General features: G+C 38.3%; 1 protein-coding gene across 1 annotated transcript in view; it reads right to left on the bottom strand.

The window, feature by feature from the left end:
* SFMBT2 (Scm like with four mbt domains 2) overlaps positions 1-15,845 on the bottom strand; it is a 276,850-nt gene that overhangs the window by 94,007 nt on the left and 166,998 nt on the right. Inside the window, exon 8 of the mRNA XM_023734391.1 lies at positions 4,506-4,607. Within this exon, the coding sequence (XP_023590159.1) occupies positions 4,506-4,607 (102 nt within the window). The remainder of the gene's footprint in view (positions 1-4,505; positions 4,608-15,845) is intronic.

Here is a 15,845-nt window from a genome sequence, read left to right as displayed (position 1 = left end):
CATACTAATGGAAAAATAAATAACTAGAATATATAGAAGAGAGAGAATAAAAAAGCAAAGACTTAGAGGGAGAAACCAACGGCCATACCAAAAAAATGAAATGGGTGCCGTGGAGTTGATTCCCACTTATAGCGTCCCTATAGGACACAGTAAAACGGCCCCGTAGGATTTCCAAGGAGCGGCAGGTAGATTCAAAATGCCGCCCTCTCAGCAGCCGTAACACTTGACCAATGCACCACCAAGGCTCCATAGTGGGAAGAAAAACCAACTCATGAAGACAGAGAAAATACAGCCTAGATGAAAACCAAGACAGGCACTGACAGGTTAATCTGGAATACTGGTTCCTATCATCCACAGTAGAACCAAACTCCTAATATCTTTCAAGACCCTCCAAGATCTGGTTTGACCCTCATTTTTCTAGTCTTATCATGCAGCACATCTCTCCAATTTAAATGCCCTACAAATACCCTATCCTGAGCCCAACAGGTTAATCACTCACTATCCTCATTCAGCGATCTTGCAGGCTAGAACGTCCCAACTCCATTTTGAGTCTATCAAAACATCATGAATTTTTCAAGATGCATCCCAAATGTCAATGCCGATGGAAAGTTCTCCCAGCCTCTCTTATTGAAAGAAAGGGCTCTCTGCTTCGTGCTCCCAAAGTATTGTATCTCTATATTGAAAATTTCCATTCTTTCTTGGGGAGTGATAACACATTTGTCTCCGCCAATAAAGCATAAGTTCTCTGAGGACAAAACAAAATCAAACCCATTGACCCACTGATGCCAATTCGACTCATGGCAACCCCATGTGTAGAACTGCCCCATAGGGTTTTCTTGGCTATAATCTTTACAGAAACAGATTGTCAGGCTTTTCTTCTGTGGTGCCACTGGGTGGGTTTCAACCGCTCACCTTTAGGTTAGCTGTCAAGCACAAACCATTTGCACCACAAAGGGACTTTCTCTGAGGACAGGGGCCTCTTTTTAATTCATCAGTGTATTTCCACAATGCACAGAAAATGCTTTCTAAGTAGAAATTCAATAAATGACTACTGAATATAAGAAAAAACATCAGTGAAGAAATAGGAATACGGTACGCTGATGGGCAAAGCAGAGACCAAAGATCAGATTGATCCTGCCACTAAAAAGCACAATGAATTTAAAGAACCTGGTAGACAAATCAGGCCAGAAAACAAAGAACACTCTCCCAACTCAATAGATGTAAACCAGGTTTTAGAACCTTAATACTTTTACTAAACTATGATTACTGGCTCCTTCATTTACAAAGTATTTCCTGGAAGCAACCTAGGTTAAGACTAAGCAGGAGAATAAATTCAGCTTCTGTTCTTCTCTAGTTTATTCCAGTAAATAGTTATAAACTGCTTGAGGTTTGCCTTTGAAATTAAACTTCAAGGAGCAAAGAGTCAAACATCATCTTTCCAATATGGCCTTCCCTGACAACCCTAACTAAAATCACATCCTCTCTCCCTACACCTAACACTCCATTATCCACTTCCCTGATGTAACATGCTATATTTATTTACTAATTAATTGTTTATTGTCTGGCTTCCTCCCATCAAATATAAGCTCCATAAGAGCAAGCTCTTCTGTCTGCTATGCTCTCATTGTCTAGAATAGTGCCTAGCACACAATGAATGTTTAGTAAATATTTGTTATATTAATGTTGTCTAGAATCTCAAGCATACACACACACATTCATAAACACATATGCATATTATAAAATTATACAGTTCTATAGACTACTGGCAGAATCTCTTAGTGCCACCGGACCATATAACGATGGACACTAAGGAACTCCAACCCCATTAAAATGCATGTTTATGTGTGCATACTTCAGAGGAAAAGGTTAATAAGTTTCATCAAATCCATCCGGGTTCAAGTTTCCAAACAGATCACAACCACTGCCTTCAGGTCTATCTGGTGCAGAAGCTAGAGGTCTGAGAACTGAAGCCTAGAGCAATTAATCGACTTTCCCAAGACCACACAGCTCACAGCTGGCAGAAACAGAAATAGAACCCAGGCCATCTAATTCCAGTATCTCCTCCTCTAAACTATATGGTATATTTCACATACATAGATGATAATACTGTTGTCATCATCATCATTACCACCATTATCATCTGTCAATCTCACAGGCTGTTTTTAAACACCAAAAACATAATCCTCCTACACTGATAAAGGTTGGTCATTTAATACTGGATCTACTACATGCTTGTCTGTATTGTTTCTGTTTGCTTTAATGCTATTTATTTCTTCAACAGTTATCTCATGAAGAAAAGCCTCAGAGGGAAAAAAATGAGAATTTTCATTATGATGAGTAATAACATCACATTTTCTTACATCCTCAAGCATAATATTCTAAAACATTTCCCAATGTTATTTTCTATATTAAAAATATTCTGATATGTCATTACATGAAGATGAGTCTTGATCTTGGGGAGGTATCTACCCAAGCTCTAAGAGGCAGACGCATACATAACAGTCCTTGCATTATACAACATACGGTCGATAAAACAAGAAGGACTGATACATATGAAACAGAATGACTTAAGTATTTTATCTTTGGTATAAAGTGTAAGAAAAAATGAAATGCAATGAAAAATGTAGGTTAAAAGTCAGTGAAAACTGCCCCCCTGACAGACACACACAAAATGAGATCTATTTAAAGAAAAAATTATTTTATTGTGAAAACCAAACGGCTGTCACTGAAAGTCTATCCAGTTTAAGATAAAGGTACTTGGGCTTGAAACTAATTGCAGTTAATATGTCACATTCTAACTTCATATATTACAACTATTTAAAGGCATAAAAACGTGAGATAGTTTACCAGTAACAAGCTAAGCCCATTTGTACCTCTTTTTAATTTATTTTATAAGTATTAGGTAAAGTTGACTTGGTAGACTTCCACAATGAGGAAGATGGGATACACAGTCCAGATAAATGGGCAGCTGGCTTCATTGTATTACCTGCTGCTGGAATGAAAGAAAAATTCTGCCAAGTTTCAAAAAGTTGTCACTCCTGAGCTTTGGAAAAATGTGCTACAACTACCAGAATACACAGTAAAGACCCTAAAGGCAATTTTAAATAAAAAGTCTTTTAATGAATGGTGTTATGAATGAGAGGGCATGGATTTCAACCTTGAAATTATCATTTAAAGTATAAGTCAATGTTTTTTTTCATATGCAGTTATTCTTGAAACAAATTAATAGTATTTAACGTGAAAAAATAATTCATATTCACTAAAGAAAAGAAACATTTAGGAAAGAAGAAAATTCATTATAATAACGATTTTCCATATTCTATAACACACTAGGAACACTAAATTTCTCAAACTTTATCAAATCTTGAATGAGAAAAACCAGTTTAAAACACAAATTGCTACATTAATAAGCCCAGTCTCCTTCAGAAACAGAAATTAAAATGGAATTAATTTTTGAACCTCTAATTAAGATCCCCCACTGAAATGGGCAAAAAGGCCATTAATGACAATACACATTGGCTAAGAACGCTAGTTTGTTGGTTTTCTCCACCACTGATAAGAGAACAGTTAAGGTAGAAACACATATTTTAGATGTAGGTGCCTTCATCCAGATTCCTACATAGGTGCCTTCATCCAGATTCCTTTTATGGGGAAGGCAAATCATTATCTTAAAGAGTATCAGATCATAATAAAAATATCTTTAAATCAAAAAGTAATTTCATTTAAAATCAGCAAGTCTTAGAAGCCTGAGTTTTCCTTTAGTGACTAGAAATAGATGAGAAAAAGGATGTAGAAGTACTGACACATTAGAGTTGGGAATTTACTTTCCATCATTACCAGGTTATTTTCAAACATAAATAGATCATACAAACTACTATCAGTGCAGGAAAAGCTGGTTACTATTATAAAGACTACAATAGGCAACTCATAAGTAGTTTATTTTAATGAGGAGAGGAACAAACGGCAGTTTTAAAGTGATTAATATATGTGACTATGGCTAATAAAAGGAGCCCTGGTGGTGCGATGGTTAAGCGCTTGGCTGCTAACCTAAAGGTTGGCAGTTCTAACCCACCAGCAGCTCCGCAGGAGAAAAGACCCAGAGATCTGCTCCTGTAAATGTTGTTGCTGTTGTGTGCCATCGAGTTGATTCTGACTCATAGCGACCTGAAAGAACAGAGTAGAACCGCCCCAGAGGGTTTTCAAGGTTGTAATCTTCACAGAAGCAGACTGCCACATCTTTCTCCCACGGAGCAGCTGGTGGGTTTGAACCGCAGACCTTTCGGTTAGCAGCTGAGTGCTTAACAACTTTGCTACCAGGGCTCCTTCATTCTATGCTACCAGTGATAAAAAGAGAGTTTAAAATAGTACTGCACTGGAGAAAAGGCAATCTTCTTTCAGTTTATTTGGCATTGCTGCATATCGGTATATTTTGTTTGGCTTTGAACTGAATGACTTATCTGATCTATTCTGGAGGCTGAGGTGAGGAGCAAGAGAGGAAAACCCACCTTAGTCACTGATGCAGGACAGATATGAAAGGGCTCACTCATATTCACTGTTTCTAGCTTCATACCAACTGTAAAGAAATGGCTTCGCAAATCTGCATGATCCTGCGGGGGAAAAGATAAAAATATTGAAGGCGACAGCATTGTAAATTAACTTGGAAACTGACTGGATGGTACCCTGGAACATTTTAGTGGGCGACAGCTGAAATTTGATTGAAATAATTAACCCTCCCATTTCAAATTTCTAATTATTGCAAGATACTGTGGACTTAATTATTTTCTGAAGTCTAAATTGCTTTTCCAAGGGAGAGGAAACAAGCCGTTGTAGTCACTCTTAAATTTACACTAAGCAAAAAGATCCACATTACATTGCTTTGGTCTTTCTAGGTGCTATTAATTGAAGCACAGCAGAGTAATATAGGCAGTCAGTCATCTTAAACACAGCAGAAGTAGCTTCAGAAAACGTGGCCTCTTGCTACTGGAGTTACTTCATGCGATTTCAGTTAGTACCTTGTAGGTGATACAGTTTGTCCCTGTTTCCTTGTGTTTCAGGGTGAATGGCTTACCAATTAGGTAGTGAGCTGATGATCTTGGAGATGTGCACATATAAGCATCTAAAACAGCTCTGCAAACAATCCAAAGCTGACCTCTACTCAGTAAAGATGAGCAACACTCCCTGTTTAATACTTGTCTGGCAGTTTTATAACCCACTCACACCAACCTTATGTGTGAGAGATGGGGCTTGTCTCCCTTCTCAGGAAAACAAATTTCAATATACACTTTAGCTATACAGCAACAGATGAGGTTGGCTGGACTCTGGACACCAGAATTTATCTTGCTGAGATGGAGGTCACCTCATAACTCACGGTCTGTATAAACAGCAGTGGATAAATACATGTATTTGCAGCCTGTCCCTTAGGAAGTAATAGCTGCAAATAAATTCTGCTATTTCCAAGTACATCAATTGGGTGTGAAGCATAAAAATATCTAGGGATCTATTGCTTTCTTTTATCTGAAAGTCCAAAGTGGCTTTCTGATTAATTCAGTGTTGCCATCCTACATCTAACTCAGAGGACTGCACACAGCCCAGCTGGACAGCGCCTGCTCCCCCTGCAAAAGTTGGTGAATAAACTCAGTATCCAGCATGGGACCAGAGAAGAGAAACTGCTTATGAAACTCCTCACCACTCTACTGCTTTAGCAATGAAGGTACAGACTATAAATGCCTGCAGAATCACAAGGACCCTTTCATTTGCCAACAGCAGTTTATAAAGGTCTCTGTAACCAATGGATGTGCAATAAATGCTGGGTCTGGCTGAAGCAAATAATGCCACATCCAGGGAGGGCAGCTAATCAGTATGAGAAGGCATGTGGTCAGTGTACAGTAACTTCTATGACAAAAACTAATTGAAAGAACTGGCCCATTCTAAGTCTTTATAAATTCCTTAAGAGTTTATAATAAACACTTTATAAAAATTATATGCATAAGGAGAAGCTTAAGGTAATATCCTGTGTATAGGTGATGTTTTTTTTTTTTTTCCCCCGCTGAAAATAAAGTGTTTGTTTATAAAGGTGGCTGAGGAAGATGGGTCAGAAAAGAAAAGGAATAATAAAAAAAAGTACATAAAGTTATTGCATATTAACACACACCTATTAACACACACCAACCACAACGCCAAGAAAACATTTCCACTACATTCCAGCACAACCATAAAGCACAAGTGTTGAGACTTAAGAACTAAACAGAAAATGACTAATTGACACCTGAAGTAAAAGATTAAAAGTTAATGTCCCTGTCAGACATCAATGCCTCCAATATCTCACCATGAATGGGAACTGAGTCACATTAGTGGATTTTGCACCCAACTATTTTTCCCTCTTAAGCACAAAACGCTTTAACCTTTTGAGAAGAAGAAATTATACTTTTCCTACTTTGCCTGAATACACTCAACAAGTTGAAGCAGTCATTATTACACTGTTTTACAATACACAAATGCCCTCACACACTAACCGCACACTTGTTTCTATAATAAATGGCCCCAGACACAGGTAATGTAATATTTTTAACAGTTCTTCTGTTTTCCTCTCTGCCATCAGCTGTCCTTGCTGCAGCATTCCCTCACTTCTACCCACAGCTATAAGCCTGAACAATCTTCATTTTGGTCCACCAATAATAGGAAACATGTAAATATTTCTCCGTTGCTTGTACCACTAGGGTTCTTGGAATTGTCATCTCTCACCTATTCTCCCGTCTGCTTCTCCTCTGAGTTTTCACTGTAGGGAAACTGTACTCCAGGTTTTTTACACACCTGCCGGCATTAATTGTCTCATGAGTCTAGCTTGTGTGCCCACTCTCTACCCCATATACTTGCTCCAGTCTTTGCTCTCTGAGTTGTTGTTGTTGTTGTTAGGTGCTGTCCAGTCGGTTCCAACTCACAGTGACCCTATGTACAACAGAACGAAACCCTACTCGGTCCTGCGCCATCCTCACAATCGTTGCTGTGTTTGAACCCATTGTTGTAGCCACTGTGTCACTCCATCTTGTTGAGGGTCTTCCTCTTTTTCACTGACCCTCTACCAAGCATGATGTCATTTCTCCAGGGACTGGTCCCTCCTGATAACATGTCCAAAGTACATGAGATGAAGTCTTGCCATCCTCGCTTCCAAGGAGCACTCTGACCTTCTGACTGTACTTCCTCCAAGACAGACTTGTTCATTTTTCTGGAAATCCAAGGTATATTCAATATTCTTTACCAACACCATAATTCAAAGGCATCGATTCATCTTTGGGTCTTCCCTATTCATCGAACAGCTTTCACATGCATATGAGGTAACTGAAAATATCATGGCTTGGGTCAGGTGCTCTCTGAGTAGAGTCGGTGAATTTCTAAGTAGGTTTGACCCATGACCTCCAACCCCATTTTAAATCCCAGGTTCTCAGTTTATCCTGACCACTGACTTGCAAGTCTTTAGCCAAGTCCATACCCACCCTACATCCCATGTTTCAAGTCCCACCTGAAAGGCTCCCAATCACAGCCAGCATGCACTGTTGGAGACTCCCTGTGGCATCCAAGAACCCTGCACTAACAGTTGTCGTTTAACTGCTGCCATATTTTATTCACAGTTGTCTAGTGAAGAATGGTTGCCTCTCCTTAGAAATGAAGCACAAAAGCTTAGGATGGCAATTGGTTCCTCAGATAACCCTCTTATTTCAGGGCTGAGAACTGTATTATAGAGCTTACTATTACTGATTTTAAGTGTATTCTGCTTTGGCTGACTGCATCAAACTATAGTTCTAGGTTAAGAAGGGATCAGATCACTTCGTGTATATATTACACATTCTCTTCCTTCTTTCCTGAAGGGTCTGTGTGCTCTTATGTCAATCACTGAACTTCTCAGTCTCTCTGCTCATCCATAAAATTACCATGAACATCAAAATCATAAATGGCCACGTGCCGGACAAAAATAAAAAAAAAACAGCAAGACATTAAAATATTTTTAAACTATTTCAACTTAGCATTATCCCAAAGCTTTAGAAACAAGTTTTCCCTTTGCCAGTCATGGCTCAGATTTCCTACATGTTAAATTACTTCTACTAGGTTTAAGTAGCAAATGCACAAACTTCTTACTTGTGGAAATGCATCTGTTTTTGTTTCAAACTATGCAAAACCCTTTAGTCCTTTTGTTTAATATACTGAGGAAAATAGCTAGACATTTTGAGAGGTAGCTGCATCCACACCCAAGTATTTATATTCTGGTTTCAAATACTCTCATGTACCTACAATATACTATTAAATGTGAACTCCTGATTTCAGAAATGAATCTAGAAACTCTTTCTGTATCCACAAGCTCTAACTTCCACTTTCTTACGGTCACTTTTCACTAACATGGAAAAGAAAAATCCTTCTGTGACTCTGTAGAAATCCCACCAGTTTCAAATGTTAAGTCAATATAATAGAAATTTCAAAGATTCAGGAGCAAAGACGTATAACTATTAGAGTTTGATTAAATCTGCTACTCATGTTTATGATACTCATGAATGATGATATCAGAAACATTTTACTACAAGAGGCAGGACAGTATTTTCTAAAGTGGTTTGTCAGGGACACCTCCAGCCACTGGAGAACTCTAAAAAAATATGACAGGTAACCATGTTGTATGTGCAACACTTTCTAGTGAACCCGAACTCTCTCATTTAGTGCCATGTGGTACATCCAAGAAAAACCTCAGAAAATATTTATTAAATTAAGCTGAAGGAACATGAAAAGCTAGATGATTTCTTGACATCAATTCCAATACCATGTTTTATCATTCATCCAATAAGCATTCATTAGAAAACACCAAGGTACCACACCAGGCTACTAGGTATTACATAGAATATACAAAAAAATCCATATTAAAGGAAGAAGGAAGAGACATAGAACAGGTAGGAGAGATCCTTGCTTAGAAGAAATCTCAGAATTTTTTTTGCTTCCGCATATGAAAATTAAAGATCACTATGGTGATGGTGGAGCCTTGCTGGTACAGTGGTTAACTGCTCAGCTGCTAATCGGAAGGTTGGTGGTTTGAAAGCACCAGTCACTCCTCCGGAGAAAGATATGGCAGTCTGCTTGCGTAAAGATTTACAGCCTTGGAAACCCTATGGGGTAGTTCTACTCTATCTTATAGGGTCGCTGAGAGTTGGGATCAACTTGAAGGAAACGGGTTTGGTTTTTTGGTTTTTGTTTTTTTTTTTAATGATGATGGTTGTCAAAGGATTTATAGGAGTGAATCTTAATTTGGAATTTGAAAAGCATACAATCTAAACTTAAAATGAGGAAAAGATTCAATTTAAGTAGTGAGGCAGGGCCTTAAATACCTAACTGAGGCATCAGAGTCTGATCTAAAAGGCAAAAGGAGATATTTGAGACTTAAGGAATATAGTTTTTTATTTTAAATGATAGTTGAAGAATTCAACAGCAGAGAATTCCCAAATAAGTCAATACATACACCTTCTGAGCTCTGTATGTGTATAATGCAATGATAAAGAACAATGATGAATCTGTGAAGCATCTCATAACATGGATGAAACTGGAGGACATTATGCTGAGTGAAATAAGTGAATCACAAAAGAACAAATATTGTATGAGACCACTACTATAAAAACTCATGAAAAGGTTTACCCACAAAAAGAAACAATCTTTGATAGTTACAAGGGAGGGGAGGAGTGGGAGTGGAAAAACACTAAATAGACATTAGATAAGTGTTAACCTTGGTGAAGGGTAAAACAGTACACAATACTGGGAAAGCCAGCACAACTTGTTCAGGGTAAGGTCATGGAAGCTCCATGGACAATTCCAAACTCCCTGAGTGACCAAATTACTGGGCTGAGGGCTGTGGGGATCATGGTCTCAGGGAACATCTAGTGCAATTGGCATAACACAGTTTATAGAGAAAATGTTCTACATTCTACTTTGGTGAGTAGTGTCTGTGATCTTAAAAGCCTGTGAGCAGTCATCTAAGATACTCCACTGGTCTCACCCCTTCAGGAGCAAGGGAAAATGAAGAAAACTAAAGACACAAGGAAAAGATTAGTCCAAAGGACTAATGGACCACAACTACCACAGCCTCCACCACACTGAGTCCAGTACAACTAGATGGTGCCCAGCTACCACCACTGACTGCTCTGACAGGGATCACGATAGAGGGTCCTGGATAGAGCTGGAGAAAAATGAGGAACAAAATTCTAACTCAAAAAAAGACCAGATTACTATGGGACATAAAATGATACTCATGAAGAGTGTGCTTCTTAGCTCAAGTAGATACATGAGACTAAATGGGCAGCTTCTGTCCAGAGGTGAGATGAGAAGGCAGAGAGGGTTAGGAGCTGGTTGAATGGACACGGGAAATCACGGGTGGAAAGGAGGAGTGTGCTGTCACGGTATAGGGAGAGCAATTAGGGTCACATAACAATGTATGTATACATTTTTGTATGAGAGATTAACTTGAATTGTAAACTTTCACTTAAACTACAACAATTTAAAAAAAAAAAGGCAAAAAAATTTTAAAAAAGACCAGACTTAGTGGCCTGACAGAGACTGGAGAAACCTCGAGAGTATGGCCCCTGGACACCTTTTCAGCTCAGTAATGAAGTCACTCCTGAGGTTCACATTTTAGCCAAAGATTAGACAAGACCATAGGACAAAACGAGGCTAAAAGTGCACACCAGCCCAGGGGCAAGGACTAGACGGCAGGAGGGGGCAGGAAAGCTGGTAATAGGAAACCCAAGGTTGAGAAGGGAGAGTATTGTCATGTCTTGAGGTTGTTAACCAATGTCATAAAACAATACGTGTACTGTTTAATGAGAAACTAGCTTGTTATGTAAACCTTCATCTAAAGTACAATTAAAAAAAAAGAAATACTGTTTATTTAAATTTACTGGAGTCCAGTTAAATTGCTTACAAAAAAACTACCTTCATTTTATAAATGCTGGCAATGCCATTCCTATCTACATTCATCACTATACATTTTATTTTTGCCCTAAAGTAGTTTTATACTGATCCAAAGTAAAATGCCATTCATTCTATTGGAGGACTGTCTTACCAGGCTACCATAACATCTCTCTTCAGGGAACCTTATTTTCAGTCCAATGACATTGTAAAAGAGATTATGTATATATCAACTTCCTTCTCCATTCAGGTTTCATCAGCTTTATTCTCTCCAGAAACTAAGTAGCTCTCACCTTCTCCTACTAAAATACAGTGACTCTGCACTGAGAACAACTTGGTTAGGAATATAATATCAAGTGGGTGGAAATAATAACAACTACTGACACATTTTAGGAGCCCTGGTTGCCAGTGGTTAAGTGCCTGGCTGCAAACCAAATGGTTGGTGGTTTGAACCTACCAGCCACTCTATGGGAGAAAGATGTGGCAGTCTGCTTCCATAAAGAATTTACAGCCTTGGAAAACCTAGGGGGTAGTTTCTGTTCTATAGGGTCACTATGAGTTGGAACTGACTTGACAGCAACGGACCAATGCATTCTAAATACTTATAATCACTTTCCACGGATTATATTATCTTCTCCTCACAACTGCCTACGGGGTGGTATCTGCGTTACAGTGAAGAAATTAAGACACACAGAGGTTAAGTTAACTAAGCAATGACACAGAGCTAATAAGAGGGGAGATGGGATTCAAACTCGAACAGTCTGACTTGGAGGCCATGATCTATATCAGATAACAGACTGGGAAGCAAAGAAAACCAAAAAGAACTTCTATTTTTGATCCCTAATTAGTGAAAAACAAACAAAACTCCACAAACTGTAAGTCTGAAAATTTTATTTCAAAGATAGATATAGTACCAAGTTGAAAAAAAAAGTTAGCTACTAGTACAGATCATTTACCTATAACCTCCAATTTTTACTGTTAATTCATAACAGTTTCCAATGGCTTATGAAAAAAGTATGTCAGAAAGAATTCAGATGTTAATTATCCACAAAATATTTGCATATAGTCAATACAGTCCTCATCAACAATTCATAAATATTTTCACTTCTTTCATGTGTTCTTAAATTAAGCAATAAAGATTTAAGAAATGTGTACAGGAAAACGCCTATGATGCTTCATAAGTGATCCTTCATCAATACCTATTACCTCATAACATTAACAATGTTTACCAAGACAGGTTAGTCTGATAAATGTAAATGCAGCTGGCTGCAGAGTCCATACCAAATTCAATCTATCATTGGTATTTTATGCACTACGTGTTAAGCAGGGGTAATGGTGGTTCAGTGGTAGAATTCTCACCTTTCATGCAGGAGGACCCGGGTTTGATTCTGACCAAGGCAGTCACCACTTGCTTATCTGTTATGTATTGCGATGATGCTGAGTAGGTTTCAGCAGAGCTTCCAGATTAAGACAGACTAATTAGGAAGGCCTGGTTATCTATTCCCAAAAATCAGCCAATGAAAACCCTTGGGATCACAATGGTCTATTCCACACCTGATCGTGGGGATGGGGCAGGACCTGGCAGTGTTTTGTTCCACTGTGCATGCGGTCGCCATAAGTCAGTGGCCAACTCCAGGGCAGCTAACAACAATATGTGTTAAGCACTAACTATACTGAATGAAAGGAAAAGTAGATGATATGGCTCCTGATATTGAGAAGCTTGAAATTTAGTTAGAAAATAACCGAGGAGTGGTAAATATGAAGTGTTAAACGCTGGAAAAAGTTTGGACAAGCCATAATACATTTATAGGCTGTTGTGGCATTATAGCTCTAGCTTGTCACATTTTTTTCACCTAAGAAACAGAGATAAAGATTAGCGCACCTCAGGACATTTCCCTAGGTGCACTACTGTACACTGGTATCCTACTGCTTTAAACATTTAGCCTTTGAAGAAGTCTTTGCCTTTGAAGTCGTCATTCCTGTACAAAGGCAGTACGTGGTTCTGGAAAAACTGAACATAACTATTTAAGAAACACCACTGCCACAGAGCTGACCAACATTAGTCATCAGCAAGTTAAGAACCAACACAAATTTTTCTGGCAGTGTAATAAAGCTTTGGGATGAACACTAAAGTTCTTTATAAATAAAATATACAAACTACCATGAGTTTTAATCTACAGATAGAGATGAAGAGTATTACTAACTGAAAGTCAGTAGACAGAGAAAAAGAGAATATGCGATCATTTTAGGTTCCACTCATCTCCCACATACCTAATTGAACTTAGCTAATCGCTCTACATTTATTTTAAAGACTTAAAGAACTGCAGGTTATGCTCTTATAATTTAATATGTGCCTAAACAGACTCCCAAACTACTTAAAGTTTCTCCCCATCCCTGCTTCATTCAATAAATACATCTCACATGATATAAAAACATGAAGAACGTGACTCAGGGAAGAATGAGTTCAAGCTAATTAACACAACAAAATTAAAATGTACTTGGTGAGGATTTTAATGTAAGAAAAGCAGTGAAAAATCCCCTGTGCAGAAACTAAATTCTTAACCTCAGGGCCACAATCAAATGCTACAGGAAATTTTCATCAGCAGTGGCAATCTGCGTGTCACTCTTTAATTCTTTGGTTCTTCCTTTTAGCTTATGCTGATATGAAATAAAATGGGCAAAAAATAGATAAGCATCCCCCCAAAGTCTTTTTAAGTATCAAAATCTTTTAGTGTTTCATACTTATGCAAAAATACCGCACACTATAATTTTTCAGTTTCAGTATGCTAGTTTTTTGATCTACAGGGAATTCAAACATTGCATACGCTTCTTTTCAAAGGCTCAATTAATTTGCATAATTTCTAAGACTAGGCTTCAGTGAAGTCAAAGGAAGGTTTTAATTAGTATTACATACAAATTGAAATATAATGAACTATGCTTTAATTCCTTTATTCATATCAGCATGATACGTCACGTTAAAGAAAAGATTCAGTACAATTTACCACATTGTTCCTCTTTTTGTTTCACCAATGACCTAATGCTTATGTGTTCATTAGAAAATTACTCTCCTAATATTAGTTTCTTCTAAAAATGGCCATTAGGATGCCAGCATTTATTAAATCAGTAGTATTATTAATTTCAATTCCACTGCACTGAATTAAATTTAGACAATGAAATATTTATAACCAAAATGTAATAAAAACCTGTAGCTGAACACAAACAACCATTTCTATTTTTTTGTTACATCTGTGAACGGCAATTTTATTTACTAGTTATGTATTAAATAAAGTTTAAAAATAGTAATGAGAAAATGTAGTACTATATACTTCAACCTGAACCACAAGATTTATAATGGATAACTGTAGTGGGACTCTTTCACAGTAAGTCTAAAAACTGGTACACTAGGTTGTTAAAAAAAATAAATATAGAGGCAATGAAAATGTTTTTTATTTACTAGCATTTAACACCTTAAAAGCATCTGTAAGTGGCAAGCAAGAATTTCAATCTCACAGCACCGCTAAGAAAAAAAAGCTCATTTTGTGTTGGTTCATGAATAGGTAAACAGTGATTACACCGTCTTTTCTTATGCTTAGTTAATTCTCTTCCAATAAACTAGGGTATGGCTTCATGTGTCCACAGCAATGCTCTATGTAGTCTGAGCAAGGTGGGCTGCAAAAGAGCATGGCAGCAGCTTTAAAGGTCAGCTTCCCTCCCTGCCTCACACCCTGCTGACAGCATGTGGGTGACAAACTTGTTGTGTGCCTGTTCTGCTGAGAGGCCTAGGATGAGACTAGGCTGCTGTCATGGAAACATGACCAACCACTCTGAGCTGTGCTGTCTCCACTCAGTCCTTATGTGGATTCCACCCTTTAGGGAATTAAGAGTCAGTAATGAGCAAGGTTTCTAAAAAAAACCCAAAACTTCTCCACAAAGCACAGTGACTTTTTGTTCTGACCCTTCTAGACACTGTCACAGCAGCTACAAAAACACAAGGGAGCTCACAATCTTCTGAATGGTATTCTACCACAGGTGGGGGGAGATCCCAAATTGGACAGTGCTCAATTGCCATCCAGCATGGAGCACAGACCAGATAGCAGCTCTAGTCTCAAGAGCCTCCCTCAAATCATAGCTTCCTTCAACTTCAAATTCAGCCTGTGTCCAGGTGAGAACAGTATTCATTCTCTAGACCAGGGTTTTTCAACCTCTGCATGACTGACCACTACTGGAATCAGAGAATTCTTTGTGGTGGGAGCTGTCCTGTGCATTGTAGGCTGTTTAGCTCAATCTCTGGCCTCCATCCATTAGATGCCAATGGCATTCCCTACTTGTGACTATCAAAATATCTCCAGACACTGCCAAATTCACCCCCAGTTGCGAACCACTGCTCTAGATACAGTTAAGACAGAAATCAGGTTTAATTAATGAGACACCTGAATCTGACAAACTTACCCAAAAAGTCACTTGATTCTCTTTATCTCTGTCTCCAGCATTAAGTTACGCTGGAAACTCTTCAGTCCCTTGCTTTGATTAGCCATGCAGACCATCTCTTGCTGGTTTGACTCACTTTTGACTCATCTCAATAATGCCTGAAGATCCAGATTTGGCATATGTGCCAGTCTACACTGCAGATCCCACAGCCACCATTCTGAATACCAAGTGTATAAAATCAAAAGATGCTATTATACAGCAAACAGTTAAGTGCTTGACTACTAACCAAAAGGTTGGCAGCTGGAACTTACCCAGAGGTATCTCAGAAGAAAGGCTTGGCGATCTGCTTTCAAAAGATCACAGCCTTGAAAACCCTATGGAATCCAGCTCTACTCTGCACATAGGGTCACCATGAGTCAGGATTGAGTCCACGGCAACTGGCTTTTTTTGGTTCTGAATGAAGGGAATTACCACAAACACACCATAAT

Source organism: Trichechus manatus, unplaced genomic scaffold, assembly GCF_000243295.1.
Source record: "Trichechus manatus latirostris isolate Lorelei unplaced genomic scaffold, TriManLat1.0 scaffold00067, whole genome shotgun sequence".
NCBI classification, from domain to species: Eukaryota; Metazoa; Chordata; class Mammalia; order Sirenia; family Trichechidae; genus Trichechus; species Trichechus manatus.
The sequence above is the reverse complement of the archived record's forward strand: the minus strand, read 5'-3'. Positions and strand labels throughout refer to the sequence as shown.